The 25,418-nt window shown below is 44.0% G+C and overlaps 1 protein-coding gene across 1 annotated transcript in view; it reads right to left on the reverse strand.

Moving 5' to 3' along the window:
* Nucleotides 1–25,418, reverse strand: part of SLC7A14 (solute carrier family 7 member 14) — a 120,162-nt gene that overhangs the window by 45,167 nt on the left and 49,577 nt on the right. The window contains exon 2 of the mRNA XM_032630792.1: nucleotides 23,199–23,655. Coding sequence (XP_032486683.1) covers nucleotides 23,199–23,502 — 304 coding nt within the window. The 5' untranslated portion in view covers nucleotides 23,503–23,655. The remainder of the gene's footprint in view (nucleotides 1–23,198; nucleotides 23,656–25,418) is intronic.

The following is a 25,418-nucleotide window of genomic DNA, read 5'->3' on the forward strand; positions in this document are numbered from 1 at the left end:
CCAAGGTGTGATCTATCCTGGAGAATGTCCTGTGTGCACTTGAGAAGAAAGTGTAATCTGCTGTTTTTGGATGGAATGTCCTATAAATAGCAAGTGAGCGTATCTGGTCTATTGTGTCATTTAAAGCTTGTGTTTCCTTATTAATTTTCTCTCTGGATGATCTCCATTGGTGTAAGTGAGGTATTAAAGTCCCCACTATTATTGTGTTACTGTCGATATCTTCTTTTATAGCTGTTAGCAGTTGCCTTCTGTATTGAGGTGCTCCTGTATTGGGTGCATATATACTTATAATTGTTATATCTTCTTCCTGGATTGATCCTTTGATCATTACGTAGTGTCCTTCCTTGTCTCTTGTAACATTCTTTATTTTAAAGTCTATTTTATTGGATAGGAGAATTGCTACTCCAGCTTTCTTTTGATTTCCATTTGCATGGAATATCTTTTTCCATCCCTTCACTCTCAGTCTGTATGTGTCCCTAGGTCTGAAATGGGTCTCTTGTAGACAGCATATATATGGGTCTTGTTTTTGTATCCATTCAGCAAGCCTGTGTCTTTTGGTTGCAGCCAAATTTAATCTCTTCACGTTTAAGGTTTTTTTTTTTTTTTTGTAGGTCCTTTTCTTCTTTTGTGTTTCCCACTTAGAGAAGTTCCTTTAGCATTTGTTGTAGAGCTGGTTTGGTGGTGCTGAATTCTCTTAGCTTTTGCTTGTCTGTAAAGTTTTTTATTTCTCCATTGAATCTGAATGAGATCCTTGCTGGATAGAGTAATCTTGGTTGTAGGTTCTTCCCTTTTATCACTTTAAGCATATCATGCCAATCTCTTCTGTTTTGTAGAGCTTCTGCTGAGAAATCAGCTGTTAACCTTATGGGAGTTCCCTTGTATGTTATTTATCATTTTTCCCTTGCTGCTTTCAATAATTTTTCTTTGCCTTTAATTTTTGCCAATTTGATTACTATGTGTCTCGACATGTTTCTCTTTGGGTTTATCCTGTATGGGACTCTCTGCGCTTCCTGGACTTGGGTGGCTATTTCCTTTCCCATGTTAGGGAAGATTTTTGACTATAATGTTTTCAAATATTTTCTCGGGTCCTTTCTCTCTCTCTTCTCCTTCTGGGACCCCTATAATGTGAATGTTGTTGTGTTTAATGTTGTCCGAGAGGGCTCTTAGGCTGTCTTCATTTCTTTTCATTCTTTTTTCTTTATTCTGTTCTGCAGCAGTGAATTCCACCATTCTGTCTTCCAGGTCATTTATCTGTTATTCTGCCTGAGTTATTCTGCTATTGATTCCTTCTGGTGTATTTTTCATTTCAGTTATTGTATTGTTCATCTCTGTTTGTTTGTTCTTTAATTCTTCTAGATCTTTGTTAAAGAATTCTTGCATCTTCTCAATCTTTGCCTCCATTCTTTTTCCGAGGTCCTGGATCATCTTCACTATCATTATTCTGAATTCTTTTTCTGGAAGGTTGCCTACCTCCATTTCATTTAGTTCTTTTTCTGGGGTTTTATCTTGTTCCTTCATCTGGTACATAGCCCTCTGCCTTTTCATCTTGTCTATCTTTCTGTGAATGTGATTTTTGTTCCACAGGCTGCAGGATTGTAGTTCTTCTTGCTTCTGCTGTCTGCCCTCTGGTGGATGAGGCTATCTAAGAAGCTTGTGCAAGTTTCCTTGGGAGGGACTTGTGGTGGGTAGAGCTGGCTGTTGCTCCGGTGGGCAGAGCTCAGTAAAACTTTAATCCGCTTGTCTGCTGATCGGTGGGGCTGGGTTCCCTCCCTGTTGGTTGTTTGGCCTGAGGCGACCCAACACTGGAGCCTGCCGGGCTCTTTGGTGGGGCTAATGGCGGACTCTGGGAGGGCTCACGCCAAGGAGTACTTCCCAGAACTTCTGCTGCCAGTGTCCTTGTCCCTTGGTGAGCCACAGCTGCCCCCTGCCTCTGCCGGAGACCCTCCAACGCTAGCAGGTAGATCTGGTGTTCAGTCTCCTATGGGGTCACTGCTCCTTCCTCTGGGTCCCGATATGCACACTACTTTGTGTGTGCCCTCCAAGAGTAGAGTCTCTGTTTGCACCAGTCCTGCCGAAGTCCCGCAGTCAAATCCCACTGGCCTTCAAAGTCTGGTTCTCTAGGAATTCCTCCTCCCATTGCCAGGCCCCCAGGTTGGGAAGCATGACGTGTGGCTCAGAACCTTCACTCCAGTGGGTGGACTTCTGTGGTCTAAGTGTTCTCCAGCTTGTGAGTCACCCACCCAGTGGTTATGGGATTTGATTTTATTGTGATAGTGCCCCTTCTACTGTCACACTACAGCTTCTCCTTTGTCTTTGCATGTAGGGTATCTTCTCTGGTGAGTTCCAGTGTCTTCCTGTCGATGATTGTTCAACAGTTAGTTGTGATTCCGGTGTTCTCGATAGAGGGAGTGAGAGCATGGTCTTCTACTCCACCATCTTGAACCGATCTCTGTATACCCAATAATTCTTATATTCTATGGGCTTCTTCTCTCCATCCTTCTTTACCACCTGATAATGTACAAGGCTTATAAGTAGAATTTGTGCAAGGAATGCTTTTGAAATGGGCATCAGTTTGATTGCAAATTTAATTTGGAGAGCCAGTATTATGAAGTTTGGGTAGTCAAAGTTCTTTCCTTAATATTTGATCTGACAAATTAAATTAAAAAGTGTCCAATTCACCATCAGAACCCACTGACCAAGGGTAATTAGCGAAGAGTCAAGTCTTCTTTAGGTCTTGTGAAGGGACCTGCCCCTTGATCTCCTGGATTAGAGGAAGAGGCCCTATGCTGTGCACGGTGCAGGAACGTATAGAATCTTAGTCACTCACTTCCTCAAACCTGATTGGATCCTGATGACTAGAGTTTGGGGAGAACAGTGGGACAATCAATTAGCCACTAACCATGTAAGACAATTTCTGCTACCATAAATCATTCTTTGGGACACATTCTCATTTTGAACACATTGTGAGGGGTTTTATTTTTGAAACCTTCTGATTCATTTGTATGCCGGAATCCAAGCTTTTGGTGGACACTAGAAAGTTTACAGCTTGTCATTGAAGCTCAGTGGTGAGGAATGAGTGATTTCAACCCCAAGTATCCTGGAAAAAAACTGGAAAATGTTGTCAGTCATTCATGTTTGTTTCAACTATCTCATGTGTAATAGAGACACATTCAAGGGTATCTTTCTAATTTCAATGAGAAATAAAAACAACAGAAAGGGAAGCCTTGTTTTTCATCCTAGATTATGTGGTAACCGAGTGTCCAAAGGCAAGTTACTTACCTCACATGGGTAAAACGAGGGGGTCAACTAGATGAGCTTCAGGCTACCTTCTCATGCTATTGTTCTTTGGTTTTACAGCTAGAAGCAACTCTTAATCATTTGGGTCAACGGGGGAAACCCTGTAGGAAATACTGCAAGCCAGTAGTCTCGGGAAATGTAGTACTGCCTCCTAGGGGAAATTTTGGAAATCTTTGAGGGTGTCTGTGGTTCACATGATTATTGTGGGCACTCATGGCATTAAATGGGTGGGAGCCTGGGCTGTTAGACATTCTGCAGTGTGTGGGACTGTCCCACCGAATGAGGCATTGTCCTGTGTCTTACATGATTCCGAAGGTCCCAGTGGACATTCATGTGAGACAAAACCTGTTTATGATTTCTGAGCTTGAATCTATCTTCATTTTACATATTAACACAAAGCATTTTTTTGGTATGGTTTTATATACATTGAATTTTCCTGGGATGTAACGACTGGGTAAACTGAGGGACAGTCATAATTTGTCTCAAAATTTACCAGGAGTTGCTCATCATTTGGGAAAACCACATCAGCAGCAGCTCAAGACTCATGGTCTTTGAGCACCAAACAGCACGCCTATGTGAAGGTACATTTGTAGCAGTTGCATTCATAGTGGTTCTACAAATGACGGCAGGCAACCGATGACTTTGTTGTGTCCCCTAATGTACTTATGCCCCAGGATTCACATGCTGATATATTATTTTTATCAGAAATTACTCTTCTTTCATTTGTCTTCTATACAGAGGACATGGTGACTTTTTTTTTTTTAAAGTTAGTGTTTAGGAAGGTAACATTATCTCTAGTTTGCTTTGCAGAACAGTAGAAAAAGAATTGCAGTGTATTTATCATCTAAAGTTGATTTGGTGTACTAGGATGGAGAATCACTATTCTAAATGTGAGAGAAGTCTATAAACAATCTCTACTCAATTTAGTAAGGCATTTCAAAAATTTCTTGCCCCAGAGTTACCTTCCCAATCATATTTGCCTTATGCTATTATCAAAGTGACTTTGCATTCCTTGGCTATTCATCAAGTGGTTGGAGAGGGAGAGGCATATTGATTCCAAAAGTATAACCGTGTAGGTGGAGAAAATCAATAGAGAGTACAACGTCGGGGTGCAGATGGCCATCAGCGAGTGGCAGCGTGCTGCAGAGAACATGATGGAAGTTTTCCCATTAGGGTTGTTCAGAGATGGCAAGTCCTCGAGCAGTATGGAGGATTCATTTCTGCAGGACTAGAGAGAATAGGAATGGTTCCTCATAGCCTGCAACTCTGATATCCTTTTCGGTTATCTACCTCTTAAGTATATTGTAAACATACCCCTGTTCTCATTTTGTAATATCCCTAGTGTTCTGTTTTATTTCCATACCTAGAACTACTTTTGCTTAAACTGAGTAATTCCCAGCCTGAAGAGCAGTCAAACTTAGGATTTACACATTGAAAAGTGGGTTGGGACAAGATACCAAAAGATTCCATATTTGAAACATTCTCTATCAGTCCCTTTGTGAGTACCCCAAATGTGTGATTTGAGGTTCAGAAAAGTTTGGTTCCTTTCAGTGTGAATTTCTTTTTAACTCCAAGAGTCTATGGTCCTATCATATATAGGTATAATAGGCCAGGTTAGATACTCCCAGGGAGCCTACGAACAATATTGAACTTTCTAAACTTGTACCTAAGACAGCACTGCCCAAGGGTTAAGATGATCACTACATGTTCCTCCCTGTCTAATGTCATCCTGTCATTCACAGCCTGCCCACCCTGGTTCTCTAGTACCTTCTCAGGACCAGGAAGCAAAGATTCTCCACCCTAAGAGGGTGTAAAGGAGAGAGATCCCGCTGGCGGTAGGTGAAAGGTAGAGAAGGGTTTCTCCACTTGAGAAATACATTTCCCTCTTCCTTCCACCAAAGAAAGCCATCAGACAAATAAGTACTTTTTAAAAGTGTACTTGGGCCTGGGAAGATTAAATCTAGTGGTTATTTACACCTGAACACCAAGTACTCTACTCAGATAAAGAGAGGTTTTCCCATTACCATGTAGTTTAACATATTGACTAATTCCCTAACTTACTTATCAGCGTATTTACTGATTTCCTGAATAACTTCGGACTTCCTAAATTTCCTTCCTTTAGTGCTTACTAAATCAGGCACTGTGGTGAGTATCAGAGACTTAAACGGAAAGTAAGGCAGGTCTCCTGACGTTGAAGCGTCTATATTCTAATCGGGAAAGAGCTTAATAACCGGAAGATTCCACGCGGCTGGTACGTAACGTTGTAGGGTATTTATGAGGTGCTCTGGGAGCCCCGTGGGGCGAGTGTGGTTCTGAGGGAGCACGGTTCTCTGGTTGCCGGGGAAGTGGGGAAACGAAGTGGGGAGGCTATTGAGTTGCATCTTGAAGGGTGAGCTGGGCTTTCCCAGGCAGAACAAAATGGGAAAGGGGGGTCTCAGGCAGATGAAAGGACACAGCTGGAATGACGTATAGGCTGCTTTGGGGATTGAAGATGATGAGTCTGCAGAGATGGACTGGGGTCAAGTGTTGAGGGAGCGGGACCTGGTTAATAGGTTGGGGGAATCTAGCAGAAAAGGACCGTATGGTTCATCCACTATAGTCGTCAAGCTTTCTCTTGGTTGTAAAACCCACTCTGCCCACAAAGTCTTATTTGAGAGCTTAATACATAAATAAGTGAAAGCAGGGTGCTCTGTCTGAGGAGAGAGTAGGAGACCTGAAGCTGGTCTGCCCGGGATCTCCCGCATCCCACGCCTCCCCAGAGCTTTTGACTATCCTCTGAGGACCCACAGGCTGTACTGAGCGCATGGTGGGGGAGGGGTATCAGCTGCGCATCTGGGTGGTTTTCTTACTTGATAGAGGATGCAACCGAGCCCCAGACCTGAAGCTGCATATTCAGGTTATGACAGAGCAGGGGCTAGAATGGAAGTCTCCTGATAGCCAGTTCTAGGAGCTTTCCAATTCATTCATTCATTTATCTGAAACATTTATAAGGTGCCATCTTGATGCATCTATGTTAGATTTTAGGGACTTAAAGGTGAATAGGAAGAATACAGTTCCTTTTCCGTGGGTCTTATAGTCTAGTGGCGAGGACAGACCAGAAAAGCAACAATTACAAGAAAACAAGAAAGGAGATATTAGTTGTAGGGAGTGGGGGAAAGTGCATGGGCTGCTTTAAAGAACTGCAACCCTGAGTTCTGAAGTGAGGTGTTCAGAGAGCCAGAAGGACTGTCCATAGAGAAAAGGGCGTCAGGAGGTACGAGAAGGAGTGGAGAGGAGCGTCCAGGAAAACAATTAGCCAGCTCTGCAGTTTCATTCAGGCCTCTGGGATCAGTCCCAGCCTGTGTGTTGCTCAGAGGAGCCTGCCTGGGGTGACTGGCCACAGGCCACAGATGACAGGCCTGATTGGTTGTTTTGAACGTGTTGTATTGGTCAGCGATGCCTTGTCCATGAAGTCAGTTCCTCCTGAGTGCCAATTATCGTCTGTCTCACAGACCCAGGAAGGAGTCAGCTGTTGGATGACGCCAGTGCAACTCACCACTTAGACCCAAACATGTCTTTAAGGATGTCCTCACCAAAGACGGCATTTTGCTGAGATCGTTGTTACCCATTTCCTTCTCATTTTCTTAGTCTTCTTAAAATATCTCTGTTCCATTAATCAATTCACAGCAGGGCTATATGTGTTGTATATACTGATATCATTGCTAGTACTGCTAGTAGGTTGGGAGTGGGGTATAAGGAGAAATCACAGGACCCTAGAGAGAAGTAGAGTGTGAGTTCTCTTGGAAACATTTGTGTTCTCTGCAGCACTGAATTCCAGATGGTGGTAATGAAGTATCCCCATCATCACTGTCCCCTTTGAGAAGCACGTTGCTGGATTCTGAGAAACATCTATTCAGCCCCCTGTGACCCTGCACCAATGTCCTCTTCCCAATGCTCTTGATCAGCCAAGAAAATTGTGGGTTTCTTTTTCAGGGAGTAATCCATCAGGCTCTCTCTCCCTCCCACTTCGACCGTCTCTTCTACCTGAGTAACCTTGGTCACTCCATCACCTGTCAGTGAAGCCCAGGCAATATTTACAAATGCATCTGGAAGAAAAGCAGTCTGTCTGGGAACGCCATAATTTTTCTGCCAAAGCGGGTCCCAGGTGGACAGTAAAAGCCTGTGTTTAGGGAATGGATGACATCTTCAATCAGGGTGTGTGTGACACTATTACTTACTGAACCTGACAGGCCTCCAATTAAAGTTGGGTAGGAAGCAGAGAACTGGAAAGTTCCCCAACCTGCTGCACCAATATATCAACATATAAACAGGAAGGAAAGAAGCTGTCCTCATAGTCAGAGAAGTGACTCCCAAAATAGGTCAAGGAAGTTTATTAATTTACTTATGAAATAAGACCAGACTATGTGCTTACTCTCTTGTCTAGATCTCCCATTTGAAAATATTTTAGAGGTTATTGGAAGGTACAGTTTTCATAACATGATGAATTCCAGTATCATATTGTCTGGTCATGCTATTGTTAATATCATCATTAGTGTACATTAATTGTATTGCTTTATCAATGATAATGAAGATGGTAATAATAATAATAAAGATCATATGGTTGCTTTCAACTGAAAAATTCACAGGGTTAGCTTTTCCTGAGTCCATCTTCTGGCCCAGGTTGGTCCCTCTTCATTGCTGAGATGGCAGGTGGGCTAGAACTGCCCTTTTTTCTGCTCATAACATTTTTATGTAGGTGACCTTGGGTTAACATCAAAGAGAGCCTTGCAGGGGAAAAGATGTTACAAAAGGGAAAGACACATGTGTTGGGGCATCTACCTATGGTAGGCCCGTTGTACATGGTTCCTCATCTGATGCTCAGGTAAGGTGCGAGGGAACGTTGGGGCCTCCATCAGCAGCCCCTCTTTGCTTTAGGAGAAGCCGTGAGGTGTCATAGAAGACACACAGCCTCTGGAGAGAGACCCAGAGAGTGCTTATAACAATTAAATGAGATAATGCACACAGATCACTTTGCCCAGTGCATCGCACAAAGTGAGTGCTTGGTAAATGGCAACTAGAACTATTACTAACTGTGGCTTTGAGCAACTCACCCAATTCACTGACCCTTAGTTTCTCCATCTGGAAACTGGCAATGGCGATGCCTACTGTGCAGGTTATCACGGCCAGGCACTCCTCCAGCGGGAGTTATGGCTGTTACTGCAGTTGAGGAAAAGGATATCAGAGAGCTTTACTTAGCAGTAGCTTCTGGAGTGTCTATGCAGGAGCCTTTGCCTCGTAGATGGGATAAAAGAGATTAGAAACAAGTATTGTTGGCTGATGGTTTTAGAGACTCAGCATTGGCAGAGAAGTCATCTAGAATCTAGACCAAGCCCTATGTGTGCTTGATTCACTTCTAAGTCGAAACCTGGATAATTTTCTTTTTAGGTTCTTAATCTTTAATCTAGAAACATCTGTTCTTTTCCACAAATCCTGTTAGAAATTGTGAGGGTGAAGAGAAAGTTCCCAGTTTCTTGTTCAGCCTTTCTTTATGAGACCTACTGCCCCTCGTCCAGATGACTCTGATGACTGAGCCATAAAGGCTTTGTGCGGAAAGGCAAGGAGGGCAGGCACTGAAGTGACAGCCAGTCAAAGACTTTCCAGCTCATCTCTCCAGGAGTAGGCAGTGCCCCCGTTTCTGAAGCAGAGGAAAGTCGCACTGACAGAGATGACAGTCCTAAGAAGCTTCTGTGAGGGGACCAGGCCATCACCCCCTTGCCCTGAGAATTTAGTGGGCAGGACTAAAAGAGAGTGCTAAGAGAACACACCTGAGCCCTTGTGTGGCCTCCTCAGCCCATTTGACAATCACGTGGGACCAGGTTCCCCTGGGACAGGCTGCGTTCTTGGCAGATGCCCGGGAGGGTGAGACCCAGAGAATCTCTCGTGGGCCTGGATCTGCTCTCAGTGGAGGACCTTCCCAGAGACATGAGAAACCCCTCCTAAAAGGGGTGCCGTCTTGACTTTTTTCCAGAATGGGCCAACATGCAGAGAGGGAGGACTGGAGACTCAGGATTCAGGAAGTTGTTAGAGAGAATCTTCTGGGTGTGGGAATTTGGTTACAGCTCCTAATTCTTTCTATTATAGTTCTCCTCCCTCCTGGGATACAAACATGTACCACTTTCACCTCCCTCCCTCTCCTTTGCCCTTTCTACTCTCCAGCCCACAAACTCTAGAAGAATTTGGCCTTCTGTAGGGCATAAGTATGAAGTTTGTATTTTAAGGAGTGAGTGTTGCTGCCTACTGGTCCATGAGGATGGAAGGATGGAGTGCATGGTAAACAGTACTGGGGCACAGCTGACCAGGATCTGGGGTAACTGTTTTTCCTAGATTCTCACCTAGATGGTCCTAATGGATTGCTTCCAACTGGACAGCCCCTACCAAATGCAATAGCAATGGTGGGATTTTAGCTGACTTTTCTACAAGACAACTCCGGTGAATGGAACAGTGAATCGCTTGGATATGTTGGTGGCTTCTTGACAGAGGCATGCCCTCCAAGGAGAACACTGAGTGCTTTTGACATGATTTATTGTGTCGAGTGCTCTCATAAATAAAACATGCTTAGAGGTGTTTGCAAAGGAGCAGGCATTTGTATCTATGTTTTATACGTAAGAGAAATTCATTGCATTGTTTATTTTCTTTAAAAAGCCTCAGAAATTATAAACTGGGGTATTTGTAAATAGAGTCTCTAGATAAATAACCAAGGACTATCATTGAATTTATTACAGAATAGGAAATTCCTGAAGAGTTGATAGGATATAAAGATATATTTATGTGTGCATGTGTATACGTACATATTTATGTAAATGTATACATATATTTATATGTTTTCAACTACTTTGCAAGGGACTTTGAGGACCAGGTCTATGTAAATGGCCAGTGGTGAAGTAGAGTATGAAATGTTTGTGATGCGTGCTAGCAAATCATTGCTTTTCATGCACATACAGCTACCCATGGACACTCAATAAACACAGGCACAGACTGTGTCTAGGATGAATGCATTTCTTGGGTTGTTAAATCAGAGTTTCACTTTACTGCTTGCCGTTCTGTCTTTTGCATGCCAGCTCTACCCTTTGTCTTACGGTGTTTGTCTATGCTGTACCCCAGAAATCGGCAGCTTCAGTCCACAGGCTGTCAACCCGAAAGGCCGTTTATCAGCGTCCCTGCCGCTTGGGACACCAGTGCCTACACCTTCTTCAGCTCCATGTGTAGGAATATATTCTTCCTTCAGTTTCACTCCTCCCCCTCTGCCTGCATTTTTCTTTCTCCATTATTGCTTTTGATCTCTCCATCTCCATCTGACTGTAGCCGTTTAACAAAGTTCTGCCCTTTGTTCTTTTCTCTTCATACCCCCTTTGCTTGGGTGACCTCACCCCCTTGCCAGGGCTGGTGGAATTTGCCGGGGTCGGGGCGGTGGCCTCCCTGATTCACTCGGCTGGCCATGGGCCCTTAGCACCAGCCTCTGTGACCTGGCAGTGTGAGGAGGGGCACCGAGTGGGGCAGGGTGTTCAGAGCTGATGGCTGGCGCATGCAGAGCTCCTGAGCTGCTGTGGCCAGCCAGTTAGACTCTGCACGTAGTCTGCCTTTCCCCAGAGCCCCAAGGGCAGGAGCTGGTGCTGGGAGTAACTCCTCTGTGAGTTTCCATGAGCACTCCTGTCTCAGATGCTTATCCTTGCTTGTGCCTGACTCACCTCTAGCCTCTGTTTTAGTGCACAGAATGGAGGCTGCTTAAATATCACTTGTTCAGAGAGAGAGAGTACTTTGCACTGGTACCCTGTTTAATTTCCATGGAGCCCTTACCACAATTTGTAATTCTCTTATGTACTTATTTACTTGTTTTCTGAGGCACAGCTTTTTTGTATGTTTTGCGGCACAGCTTGTTTGAAGGGGACTGTCCCTGTAGAGATGAGAGTTCCTCTTGGGCAAATACCTTCAGGAACAAAAGTATGCTTTTTGCCCAGGGTTTATCTGGAGAAAGGGTGAGTAGGAGGCGGGTCTGAGTCTTTTACTAGGTGTGCGCTGAGGGGCTTCAGAATCTGAACCAAGGCCTGCTCATTTGCACTAAGAACGAACCTAGCCTCGTTAGGTTGGAGATCTGGCCAGCAGTAGTGGTAGTAGGGATAAAAATAAGAGCAAACATTACTAAACATTTACTGTGTGCACCAGCTCTACTGAGCACTTTACATACTCGATCTTAATCTCACAAGATAGAAAGGATGCTGAGGCCATCATTATTCCATTTACAGAGAATGAGTCCAGGATCTAGACAGGTTCTCAGGACTTGCCAGTATTTTCCACTTGACAGAATACACCTAGAAGATGACGTTTGTACGGATGTGGGAAGGAGGTCACGTGTAAAGGGACGAGGCTGTTCACAGGTAGCGGTGAGTAGCCTTGGGCCTCTCCCACCTCCTGCTGCCCTGAGGGCTGAGGGAGCAGTACCTTGGCACACCTATAATTTTTGGCAACCTACTTGGGAAGCTCTAGGTTAAGTACATTTTTCAAATTGCACAGGTAGTAAATGGCCGAGCAGGGCTTGAAGTGAGGTAGATCAGCTCTGGGACTAATTGCTCTGATGCTGCCTGGTGCTCCTCTGCTACGTGGTGTTGGGATGTGTGTGTGGGGAGTCGAGGCATTGGACCTTTCTTACAAATCTTTCCACTCCCTAAGTTCTATTTTTCACCCTAACTCACACAGGCAATCTAATCTGAACTCTTCATTGTGCATAGGAGGAAATTGAGGTCGAGAGATGTGAATGACTTGCTCCAGGGTCCTGAGCTGCTGAGGGACAGAGCTGGAACTAGATCCCAGGTGTCCTGACTCCTGACCCAGACCCTTTGTCTCTTGCAGCTCTCATGACTATTTCACGTGTGCCTGTCTTGTTTCTTTGCATCGATTGATGCCAAGCCCTTTGTCTTGGAGTTCTTTCCTGTCTTCTGCGGCACCCTGCCACGCTGAGCCCAGAGCCGGCGGCCAGTCCCTCTCACAGCTGTGCTGGGGGCTCTCGGTATGCACTGTCCACCCCAGCAAGTGCTGGAGAAGATATCAAAGAAGCCCAGTTTCTCCTGGGTTTGCTGGAGGAAACTCATTTTCACAATCAGCAATTTGAGAAACCTGCATATTTCTATTAAATTGTGCTCACCTTTTCTGAACTGGTAACTGACATCCTTCCTACAGGGCTGTCAATCCAGCCCCACATAGAAGAGCTACATGCACTTCACAACACCCTTCTCAGGGCTGACAGGTGACAGAAAGCCGCTGAGCTTAGAAGTCATTTTCCTGACCTGGGTTACAGAAGTTTTGAGCTAGAAAAGTGCTCTCCTAATCAATGGAATAGAATGAGCTACAGGCTCTTTTGAAACCCTAATAAGAATGAGGGTTTCCTTGATTCATTTGATTCTCTCTGGCGAGTTTTTAAATTTTTTGAGGGGGTGTGTCTGCCTGGAGCAACATGGTGGTAACAGTCTCTGGAGCAGGCAGAATCGAATTTAGACTTGCCTTTTGCCGCTGACTGCTTCGTTGCCCCGGACAAGTCACCCATCCCCCGCAAGCCTCAGTTTTGTCATCTGCTAAATGGATCTGACAATGGTACTTATTTTGTAGGATTTGTTGAGAAGATTGTGCAACTGGTGTTCAGCTAGTGCCAGGCATGTTACCAGTGCTCAGTGGCTTAGCTATTATGATCGGGCATACTACAGGAAAGCTACTATCACCTACCAGGGAGGCTGAGAGGATTAAATGAGGTAGTATATGCATGGTGCCCAGGGCACAGAATTTGCCTAATGATAATAAAAACAATAGTAATAATAATAGTAATGACTAACATTTACTGAGTGTTTACTAACTTCTGTCTTAGAGACTTTAAAACATCAGGGGCAGGTGCTATCATTATTAAGATTTCAACCTACAGCTGTGTATTTAGACAGTATTTTGGAGAGCTAGTCTTCAATAAGCTTGGAGACTGCCCTGAATTTGTTCATCTTTGCATTTCCTCTCTACCCTCTCACCCACTTTGCATTTCTGCCTCTCCCACCCCCCAGTGTGGTTAAGAGCAGTTCTCAGATATGTTTGGGGGAACAAATAAATGGAAGTTTGTGGAATGAATGAGTGATCTTAGGTCATTGAAAATAGGTTGCAGAAGGGCCAGCCCTTCTGGTGGTCACCTCTCAGGTCTGGCTTCAATTTGGGGAGGGGAAAACGGTCTGTTCTGAAAAACAAAACAAAGAAACTCACCAGGCTATCTAAATAGATCCTAAATATTTAGCGATCTTCCTCGGCATGAAAATCCAACCTGAGATGAACACTGGAACGAGCAGACTCTGTTTAAACTTTGCGAAGGTCTGCAGAATGAGCCCAGGGAGGCGGTTGGAAGCCTCGTCGATGGGAAAGAGCTCTGTTCCCCTTACCGCCTCTCCAGGGACTCAGTTACCAGGGTTCACCTAATGTTGGTTGAGAAGATGCTAAAGAACAAGTGAGGGTGGCAGGAAACACAATGATCAACCCTAGTGCTGAACCATAAGCTTAGAGTGCCAAGAAACGTACGACTCGGTGTGATGGACCTTTATTGCCTTTTAGACCGTTTCATCCATTGCAATTTATTAATCCCCATCTAATGCGAAAGAGTGTTTTGCTTTAAAGGTATCAGAGGCAGCTTGCTGAAATGGAGGAGCGTGCGTTTTGGAGTCCTGCAATCTTAGATTTGAGTTCTGGCTCTGCCAGTAAATATATGCCTGCTTCTCAGGAAGTTACTTTAACCTCTGACCCCCTGGCTTCTCATCTGAGGGCAGAACTAAAATCACCCCGCCCTGCACTGGCTTGGTGGGGATGGAGAGGAGGCGCTACACTAGAGCATCGTATGCAGTGTTCTGAACACAAAGATTAGTTTACTGTACCTCGTGGTGTTCTGTGGCGGGGCTCTTTACTAGAGTTTTCTGTTTCTGCCTTCACTTTCTTTCACCAGGATGGTATTGTAAATCCATTGTTCAAATGACATTATCTCAAAAACGTTCTCATTTGTTATGTGCCTTTTCTCAGCTAGAAAGAGCATTTATCCTTCTCCCTCACCCTCCCTCATCCAGCCATGCCCCAATCCTCTTCTCCATCCCAGGCTTCCTCCATTTCAGGGCCTAGAGCCCCGTAGTCTCTTGCCTGTTCTGTACAATATGCACACAGCCAGATTCCCACCTCTGTCCTCTCCCCACTGTGTTACTAAAATACGGATCTCGTCACACCACTGAACTTCTCAATGACTACAGAATGATCTCTAACCTTCCTGCCCTGGCCCCCAAATCCCTCCTTCTAGAGCTCACTTTGTTTAAATGAATGATCCTGGTGGACCATTTTGGTTAGGGGATGATAGTCTTTGGAGAATGGCCAGGATGAACTTGGAGGGCGATAGAAAGATATGTAGACTGCTCTGGATAAGATACGAACAAGAGTTTTAGGGCTTGACAGCAAGCAGGTGAGGGAGCAGAAGGTCAGTTTAAAGGAGGAAGGCTGCCCATCAATGGGGCTGGAGGCTGAAGTCAAGGAGAACAGAGGGTTTGTGGACATTCTCTAAAGCCAGGGAGAACTGGAGTAGCCTGTATTGCATCGTAAGCTTGCTGTCTGCTGGGACGGACTGCATTATATCTCCTATCTCTGGCCCAAACTTGCCATAAAGTTCACTGCACATACAGCTTTACCTTGCTGTTACTTGGAGGACAGGAGGGACTGGGGTATCATCTAGTTGGATGATGAAGTGAAGAAAAGGGAAGAAGCCAATGAAACATGGAGTGGAGACAGAGACTCTATGGAAGCAGAGATTCAGAGCTGGAAGAAGTAAGCTTCACAACTCTAGGTTTATTGAGGGAGACTCTAGATTTTCTGATTGTACATGACTGGGAATCAGAACAAATTTGACTTAAATGTTTCAGAACAACTTGACCTCAGCAAACTGGAGGGCTTAGGGGCTATGCATCGATTATAGATGTGGCAGTGACAGCTAGTTTTCCTTTTCTTTACCACCAATAGAACCCCTATAATACTTGGGTGGGTAATGTACCCAGTCAGAAGACTACATTTCTCAGTCTCACTTGCTGTATCTTAAGTGTTCAGGTTTTAAGCAATATAAATGGAAGTTAGAGGAAAGGATTTATGAGAAAGCTTCTTTAACAAGGGACAGAAATGTGGGAAATGACCTGCCTCAACTTCCTGTTTCTTTCCTGCCTTCCAAAACTCAGACAAATTGACTGGAGCTACAGCAGCCATCGTGGATCTTGCAGTCACCTTGAGGATGGAAGCCAAGTATCCAGATGGTAGACCAGAAAGATCAAGGGGCCTGATTACCCATGACTGCAGAGCCGCAGTAGCGGCCTCCCTCCAGACTTCTGTTGTACAAGAGAGAAGTGAAATTATCTTTCATTTTTAGTTTTCTGCTGTATCAACTGAACCTAATCCTAGTCTGCTAATACAGTAGCAGAATAGCAGAGTGATTATGAGAGGGCTCTGGAGTCAGACTGCTTTCACTCTGTTCCTTGCTCTGTCACCTCTTAAACAAGAGCCTTAAACCAATTCCCAGAGGTTTCAGAAGCCTCCTTTTTCTCATCTGTAATATGAGGAAAATAACGCCACTTACACATGGGGTTGTTGTGAAGGTTGAGTAAAATAATGTGTAAAGCAATTAGAACTCTTTAGGTACACAGTAAGTGCTCAATAAATGGTAGCTGCTGCTATCATTATTATTATCATGACTATTATTGCCATAATTACTTATCAGGTTTAGCATTCATCTCCATTAATGGAGATGATGGGTCCTTTAGGGTAGAGACAATTTCTTTCTTTTTTATTTTTAATTAATTAATTTATTTATTTTAGTTTTGTCTGTGTTGGGTCTTCCTTTCTGTGCAAGGGCTTTCTCCAGTTGCGGCGAGCAGGGGCCACTCTTCATCGTGGTGCGCGGGCCTCTCACTGTCGCGGCCTCTCTTGTTGCGGAGCACAGGCTCCAGACGCGCAGGCTCAGTAGTTGTGGCTCACGGGCCCAGTTTCTCCGCAGCATGTGAGATCCTCCCAGACCGGGGCTCGAACCCATGTCCCCTGCATTGGCAGGCGGGTTCTCAACCACTGCGCCACCAGGGAAGCCCCGACAATTTCTTATTTATTTTTGGTATTGCTCCAGGACTGGCATATGGTAGGTACCCAATACAGCTTTCCCAAACCATATCTTATTAGATTCTTGCTACTATTTCTCATGAGCAGATGATAAAAATTACTGATATAGTGTACCGGGCGGGGGACTGATACTGTGCATGCTTACTGTCATTTAATCCTTACCAAAACCACCTGAGAAATGGGCTGAAAGGGTAGTTGTAGACAGTGCAAGAGCTTAGGAGTCATTCAGACCTACACTCTGTTTGAGGTTCAATTTTATTAATATTAAAAGAACTGGAAATAAGTTTTATTTCTCCACTCACGTTCCATTCATAGGAGCCTCTTGGGGCAGATTACTTTTAATGGCCAGGTGTCGCTGACACGGAGGCTTTGCTTTGTGTTTTATCCCAAGCCGGTGAACTAGAGAACCTCTATAAACTACCCGCCTTCCATCCCTCATCTTGCAACAAAGCTGTCAGTGGGAACCAGGAAGAAAAACTATTTCCCCTATCTGGTTTATACAGTCTGGTATATACAAAAGGGTTTTAAGGTTTGGCATGGGCACAGGGTCTGGTTTTGGGCTGCTGAGCTATTTAAGAGTAGATAAGACCTTTTGGACAACGGTAAAGGTTACAGCACAAGCTGCTTCCTCTGATAAATTTCCCTCCACCTGTGATAGGGCTGTGGGCAGTTATGGTGTTGGGGCAGGAACAGTAGGAGGAGCCTGGGAAGTTTTTTTTCTTTTTTTAATTTTATTTATTTTTGGCTGCGTTGGGTCTTTGTTGCTGCACGCAGGCTTTTCTCTAGTTGTGGCGAGCGGGGGCTACTCTTTGTTTCAGTGCACGGGCTTCTCATTGCGGTGGCTCCTCTTGTTGTGGAGCACGGGCTCTAGGCGCATGGGCTTCAGTGGTTGTGGCGCACAGGCTCTAGAGCACAGAGCTCAGTTTTTGTGGTGCATGGGGCTTAGTTGCTTTGCGGCATGTGGGATCTTCCCGGACCAGGGATTGAACCCGTGTTCCCTGCATTCGTAGGCAGATTCTTAACCATTGTGCCACCAGGGAAGTCCCTGGGAAGTTTTTGTAACTTTGGGTCCTGTCAAATTATAGAGAAAGTGGCTCTCTCTCTTAGATTTGTTTCATGTTATAAGCTGGTTTGCATCTCATGGGAGATGATGCCACAAGGGCAAAAGTCTCTTAAGAATCTGCTGGCCAAGAAGACCTAAATAGACATTTCTCCAAAGAAGATATACAGACTGCCAACAAACACATGAAAGAATGCTCAACATCATTAATCATTAGAGAAATGCAAATCAAAACTACAATGAGATATCATCTCACACCAGTCAGAATGGCCATCATCAACAAATCTAGAAACAATAAATGCTGGAGAGGGTGTGGAGAAGAGGGAACACTCTTGCACTGCTGGTGGGAATGTGAATTGGTTCAGCCACTATGGAGAACAGTATGGAGATTCCTTAAAAAACTAAAAATAGAACTACCATATGACCCAGCAATCCCACTACTGGGCATATACCCTGAGAAAACCAAAATTCAAAAAGAGTCATGTACCAAAATGTTCATTGCAGCTCTATTTACAATAGCCCGGAGATGGAAACAACCTAAGTGCCCATCATCAGATGAATGGATAAAGAAGATGTGGCACATATATACAATGGAATATTACTCAGCCATAAAAAGAAACGAAATTGAGCTATTTGTAATGAGGTGGATAGACCTAGAGTCTGTCATACAGAGTGAAGTCAGAAAGAAAAAGACAAATACCATATGCTAACACATATATATGGAATTTAAGAAAAAAAATGTCATGAAGAACCTAGGGGTAAGACAGGAATAAAGACGCAGACCTACTGGAGAATGGACTTGAGGATATGGGGAGGGGGGAGGGTGAGCTGTGACAGGGCGAGAGAGAGTCATGGACATATACACACTAACAAACGTAAGGTAGATAGCTAGTGGGAAGCAGCCGCATGGCACAGGGATATTGGCTCGGTGCTTTGCGACCGCCTGGAGGGGTGGGATAGGGAGGGTGGGAGGGCGGGAGACGCAAGAGGGAAGACATATGGGAACATATATATATGTATAACTGATTCACTTTGTTATAAAGCAGAAACTAACACACCATTGTAAAGCAATTATACCCCAATAAAGATGTTAAAAAAAAAAAAAAGAATCTGCTGGCCAAATAGTTCCTATCTTAACATACATTTCCTCTTCTTGTAGGTCATGGCTATTCCAGAGGTAGCTCCTGGTTCCTATAGTGGAGTAGTCCTTAACCCTGGCTGCACATTAGAATTCCCTGGGGAATTTTTTAAAAATGCCAGTTCCTGGGCTCTACCCCAGTCCAACTGAATTAGAATCTCTAGGGCATAGAGCCTGAGCATCAGTATTTTAAAAAAGAAATAAACAGAAATTAAAAAAATTTTAAAATGAGTCACAAACTGAGAGAAAATATTTGCAAAACCATATATCTAATAAAGAACTTGTATCCGAAATATATAAAGAAGTCTTAAAAGTTAATAAGAAAATGAAGACTCCAATTAAATAATGAGAAAAATATTTGAACACGTTACCAAAAAATATATTTGCATGGCAAATAAATACATAAAAAGATGCTCAAAATATTTGTAATTAGGGAAATGCAAATTTCAACCGTACTGAAATATCACCATACACCGTCCAAAATGGCAAACAAACAAATAAAACAACCACAAAAAAACACACCTGACAATTCTTAGTGCTGGCAAAGAACAGAGCAACTGGAACTCTCATGTATAGCTGGTGAGAATCAAAAATAAGATAGCTACTTTGGGAAAATGTCTGGCAGTTCATTATAAAGTTAAACATATACTTGCCACAAAACCCAGCAATTCCACTCCTAGGTATTACTCAAGAGAAATGACAACTTGTGTTCACACAAAAACCTGTACACAGATATTTATAATGGCTTAATTCATAATGGTCCCAGACTGGATCAACCCAGTTGTCCTTCAACTAGTAAATGAATAAACTGTGTGGGGCTTCCCTGGTGGCGCAGTGGTTAAGAATCCACCTGCCAATGCAGGGGACACAGGTTTGATCCCTGGTCTGGGAAGATCCCACATGCCGTGGAGCAACTAAGCCTGTGCGCCGCAACTACTGAGCCTACGCTCTAGAGCCCGCCAGCCACAACTACTGAGCCCGCCTGCCACAACTACTGAAGCCCGCCTGCCTAGAGCCCCTGCTCTGCAACAAGAGAAGCCACCACAATGAGAAGCCCGCGCACAGCAACAAAGAGTAGCCGTCGCTCACGGCAACTAGAAAAAGCCTGTGCACAGCAACGAAGACCCAACAGAACCAGAAAATAAAAATAAAAAATAAAATAAATTGAAAAGAAAAAAACAAACTGTGGAATATCCATATGGTGGGATACTACTCAGAAATAAAGTGTAATGTCTCATTGATAACACACAACATGAATGAATCTTAGATGCACCATACTAAGTGAAAGAAACAACTCAAAAGGTTACCTGCTGAATGAGTCCATTTATATAACATTCTGGAAAAGGCGAAAGTACAGAGACAGAAAACGTCTCTGGTTGCCTGGGGTTCGGGGTGGCAGGAGGGGAAAATCACAAAGAGGTAACATGAAGGAATTATTTGGGGGGTGATGGAACTCTTCTGTGTCTTGATTGTAGTGGAGGTTACACAATTGTGTGTATTGGTCAAAACTCATAGAATTGTATATTTAAAAGGGTCAACTTTACTGTACGTACTTATAACTCAGTAAAGCTGAGCCTCCCTTCCCCAATCCATTGTTCAGAAGCAAATTCCCCAATTTAAATTCATAGTCAGGGTTGAGAGATATTGCTGGCGTAATAAATTCAAATCTAGTTTCTGTTATTTAAACTTCAGTTTCCTCATATGTAAAACTGGAGATAATAAAACCTACTTTGAAGAGATATTATGAATCTTTAACGTGATGATGTATGGCAAACTCCTAATATAGGGTTTGGCACAAAATAATAATAACCACTTAATAGGTGCTACGTGTCAGGTGTTGTATGGGCATTTTACAGATACCTCATTTAGTCTTTACAACAGCTCTATGAAGTAGGTATTATTGTCACCATTTTCAGGGTGGAGAGACTGAGGCTCAGAGAAGTTACGGAACTTGCTCAGAGTCTCACAGCTGGTCAGTGGCTGAGGCAGGTTCCAAGTCTAAACTTATCGTTACTGATTACTTTACCACTCTGAAATCTTAATTTCAAGCATCCTGCTCTTCAGCTTCACTTCTATCTTCTAGTTCACTTTCTCGGTGTTTTTACTTCAGTGATTTCCTGACCTCATTGAGAACACCAGTCTTCATCGATCCTACCACTTCTCGTAAATCACCACTACCTTCATGTTCTCACTTCCTTTCTCATCCAACCTAAGTTGTGTGGTCCAGCAGTATTTCCTCTTCCTTTTCTAGTATTCCTAGTATCATGGCTTTTTCCCCCTCTCTCTCTGCCTAGGAAAAGCTAAATCTAGTCAATCCCAACTTTTTCTTTATTCTGCTCTTGCAACCAAGCAGCAGTTATTGCTGGAGATAGATGCAGATATGGAGAAGCAGTGGGAAGTTGGGTCCAGAGAGAAGCTATATGGAGATGATGGTGTGGGAGTGGAAAGAAGAGGGTGGAGGGAGACTTTCCTTGGTTTAATGGCAAAGGATCATAGAGTGAGAGGCCTGGTTGAAGAAACCTGATATAAAAATGCTAACTTTGGCACAGTTATTTTGGTCCTGTCCCTGGCTGGGGGCTCTAGGAGGATTCTGGCTGGCCTCAGCTGGGAGATGTCAGTTACAAAGTGTAGAGAAGCGTTATGGACGAGGCCATGTGCAGAGAAGGGCATCACTACTGGGACAGAAGCAGGGCTTTCTTTTGGTGCCTGGTGCCGTGGTGAAGGCATCAATTACTGGCCAGTACCAGAGCCTTTGGTGGAGCTGGTTCAGTGATGTGCTGGTAAATGTTTAACAACTCACTCTCTGAAAACAAACAGCAAACAGACAAACTCTGATTTGTAGCATTTGCAAATTTCTGTGGTGTAAATACTCCCTCCATAGCCCCAGTCTAGGTTACACAGCGCCCATGAGCACGACGTCAGGGGGACAGGCTACCAGAATGTGACTGGGCCTTGTTCTAATTTCTAAATGTAATGAAGCACCTTGAAGGATAAGAAGCAAGGATTCATTTGTGGGAATTGTCATGGTTTGGGGGACTGGGCCTTAATAGGATGGGATCTAGAGGAGACTGTGCAGTCTGCATTGACCAGGCAGGACTCTGAACCGTCTGCCCTACGTCCTCTGTAGGACTCCCTGGTTACATGCCTCCCTTTTGTCTTACCACTGCTCTTCTGTTCTATGTGCTAACATTTTTAGATTTATAAATTTATGGTGAGTAATAATCTGGCACCTTCCCCCAAATAATTTCCTTGCCAAACAAGTTTGAAAATGATTGCAATCAGGTTAATATTAATAGAATTTCAAGCATCCACAGAATTTATTCATATATAAGGAAGAAATCCTCTATTCTGCAGGAATCTCAAATATTAGGATATTCATGCATATTAGAGAATGACTTCAGGAAAAGATAGTGGTAAGACCAACAAGGATATAAGCCATGACAGGAGATAAATCAAATCGGTCCTGGAAATATTTTCCTCATCACATTAAAACGATGTCAGATATAAACCAGTGCACTTTCTGATGGCATTTCCCTAGTCTGTGCATCCCACATGGATGGAGACTGTTTAGTCTGGATGTACGATACTAATGTAGAACTCTTCTTGTGATGGTGTGCATTAGTACACAGAACTCCCAGTGTAGGTTAGCATCTTTACTTCTCCAGAAACATTTGAAGAGGCCACAACATTCACTGCCAAGACATGAGTTGACCCACGTGATCTGCCAATCCCAAACCCAGCAAAGCCACATGATTTTGCAGTATAACCATCAAGAAGCAGTAAGTTTTCCTTTTCTTTCTTTTTCAAGGTGTCCATTGACCCATCCCCAGCATCTGGGAAGATACTGTGGATTCCAACTCAAGAGGAGGAAAGAGGAAAAGGAAATAGAGCTATTTCACAAACTATCAACATGTAAGTCCTGGTACTTCATTAAAAAAAGCAAACGCGTTTTATGATTCTTTCTCAAGGAGAGAGAAGGCGCTAGCTGAGCTACCTCTGCAGAACATCAGTCTGTTGAAGTGCTATGGCAGATGGTGGTTTGTGATTCTCACGATGGTTTTATTTCCTAACTTGCTTTCCTCCTGCTTGGAGATCACAGTGCTAGTTTGAGGCTCATAAAATCCCAATCATATCAGATTTACTGACTTGTCATTTTGCTACTCTGCCGATCCAGTATTTATTATTTATATCCTGGCTATATCCACCCCCCACGAAAGAACTGACCTTTCTTCTCTTGAAAGGGAGACAGAATAAAAATAGAGCCATTAGGACATGACAGGGAATGAGAAGTTGGGCAATGGCTAGGCACCAGAATATTTATTTGGATCGAAAAACCAAAGAAAAAGGAAGCTACTACAATGAGCCCAAACCTAGCACTGAACTCCCTGATAGTCAAGGCAAAAAGGGGGCATGATGACCACTTTGCTCATCTCACCACTAAATACTCTAGGAGAGCGGGACGAACAGTAACAGGCCGGCAGGCACGCTCTCCACAGGCCTGCGCCTGCACAAGTTGCGTACCTGACAGTATGGATGCAACGGCTGCAATGATGAAGGACACAATGACGCCGGGTCCCGCCATTTCCTTGGCCACCAGGCCAGACACCACGTACATCCCAGTGCCCACGCAGCTGCCGACTCCGAGTGAGATGAGGTCCACGGTGGTGAGCACCTGGGCTAGCTTGGTGCCATGTGCTGTGGTGGCCCCAGTTCCCTCTAGCATGGACTCCACCGGTTTGGTGCGCAGGATCCTGGAGTGCATGGCGTACCAGGCAGCCCCCCACTGCACTCGCCGGGGGTCCAGGGAGGCGAGGAAGCCACTCATCCTGAGCGAGATGGGTTGTGGTGAAGGTCAACTGATAGCAGAGGGCTGCAGAAGCCTTAGTGGATGCTTCTGGAACTCATCTAGTGACCAGGGATCTCCCTTTTAGGAAAGGTCGAGAGGTCCCCAGGGCAGACTTCTCCTGGGAATGAATGTCTGCAGGAAAAACACAAGAAAAAGGTAGATGAGACCAAGTGCGAAACAAACTATGGCTTGAAGGCATTGATGGAGGTCAGTGTACTGAACTGGTAGAACTGATCTAACCTGTGTATTTATAATGCAGGAGGGTTGCATTTCCCCCTTTGTCTTGCCTCCAGTCCTAAATGACAGTCCGTAGTTTGCACTGTGTGGCATAGTTGTTATGAAGAGGGTGGTCTGAGTCAGGGCTCTGCTACTTACGGTTCTGGGAACTTAGAAACGTTACTTCATGTCTCTGTGCTTCAGTTTCTACTGCATAGTGGGGATAATCAAGCCTCCTGCCTTGTGTCGATGTGAGAATTAAATTAGTGTTTGTCTAAAAAGAGCTTAAGACAATGCCTGGCCTGTGGAGAATGCTCTTCTGTCAAACTCTAAGTGCTTCTTACCTGGCTCTGCCAAGACTTGGTCTGTGATTCTTGGGCATAATCTCTGGGGACACAAGTCCTCATTTTTTATATAAGGATGTAAAATTGGATCTGTGACTCTCAAGAGGGGCAGTGCCACCCCACGGGATTGTCTTCGAACTTTGTTCTCAAATGAAATGAAAATGTTTTGAGAAATTTTTTGCTCTCAGAGGTTGGGGTAGGGGGAGTGTTCATGGCATTTTGTTGGTGGGCCCCAGAGATGTTAAACGCGTGGGATGGTGTCATACCATTTTCAGATATCGGACATTTATTTTTTAGTTAATTAATTTTATTTTTGGCTGCGTTGGATCTTCGTTGCTGCGCACAGGCTTTTCTCTGGTTGTGGTGAGCGGGGGCTACTCTTCATTGCGGTGCATGGGCTTCTCATTGCAGTGGCTTCTCTTGTTGCGGAGCACGGGCTCTAGGCACGCAGGCTTCAGTAGTTGTGGCGCACGCGCTTAGTCGCTCCGCGGCATGTGGGATCTTCCCGGACCAGAGATCGAACCCGTGTCCCCTGCATTGGCAGGCAGATTCTTAACCACTGTGCCGCCAGGGAAGCCCTGGACATTCTTGTAGGTGAAAATTCTGGTTATGATGATCTGAAGCTAAAACCTAACTCTGTTTTACATATAAGCACATGAGATTATTTTGGATGGTTTTAATAGACAAGTACCTTGACTTTTCCAGGAAGGCAATTATAGAATAAATTGAAGGAAGATTGTAAATTCTTTAGTTTTGAACTTAAGTGGAGTTCATCACTGTTTTAGAAAACGAAGGCACCCTTTCAGTGCAGCCTATGGTGCTGCATCACCCATTCAGCACACCTGTAACAGCCTGCCGTTTGAAACTGGCACGTTTACAGTACTTTTTCATATAGTGCAAGCATCTCATGATGACAGCTGTACTCGCCTGAGTGTTTAAATACTGAAATATGTTATATACAGGCAGGTTACCCATGAATTTTGCTTTAGGATATTAAAGAGGGGTGTATCAAGATATGTATTACAAAAAAGAGGTGCTGGGTCTGATAGACTTGAGAATTATTGTACTAGATGATTTCTAAAGTTTTGTCAAGTTAGAAAATGCCAAGATTATATGAAGTTACTTTCTTTGGAAGCCAGAAGCTTCATAAAATTCTATAAAGAATTTTTAAAGTACATCTGGAACATTGATTCCAAGTACTGTGCTGATAAGCCTAGGACATTTACATTTACAGCAAGTTCCAGCCCGTGTAATCTACCCATATTATTAATTAATACGACTTAGCACTTAATGTAACACTTGTCCACTTCTAAAAGTTTTGTAGATACAACCTAA

Source organism: Phocoena sinus, chromosome 4 (assembly GCF_008692025.1).
Source record: "Phocoena sinus isolate mPhoSin1 chromosome 4, mPhoSin1.pri, whole genome shotgun sequence".
NCBI classification, from domain to species: domain Eukaryota; kingdom Metazoa; phylum Chordata; class Mammalia; order Artiodactyla; family Phocoenidae; genus Phocoena; species Phocoena sinus.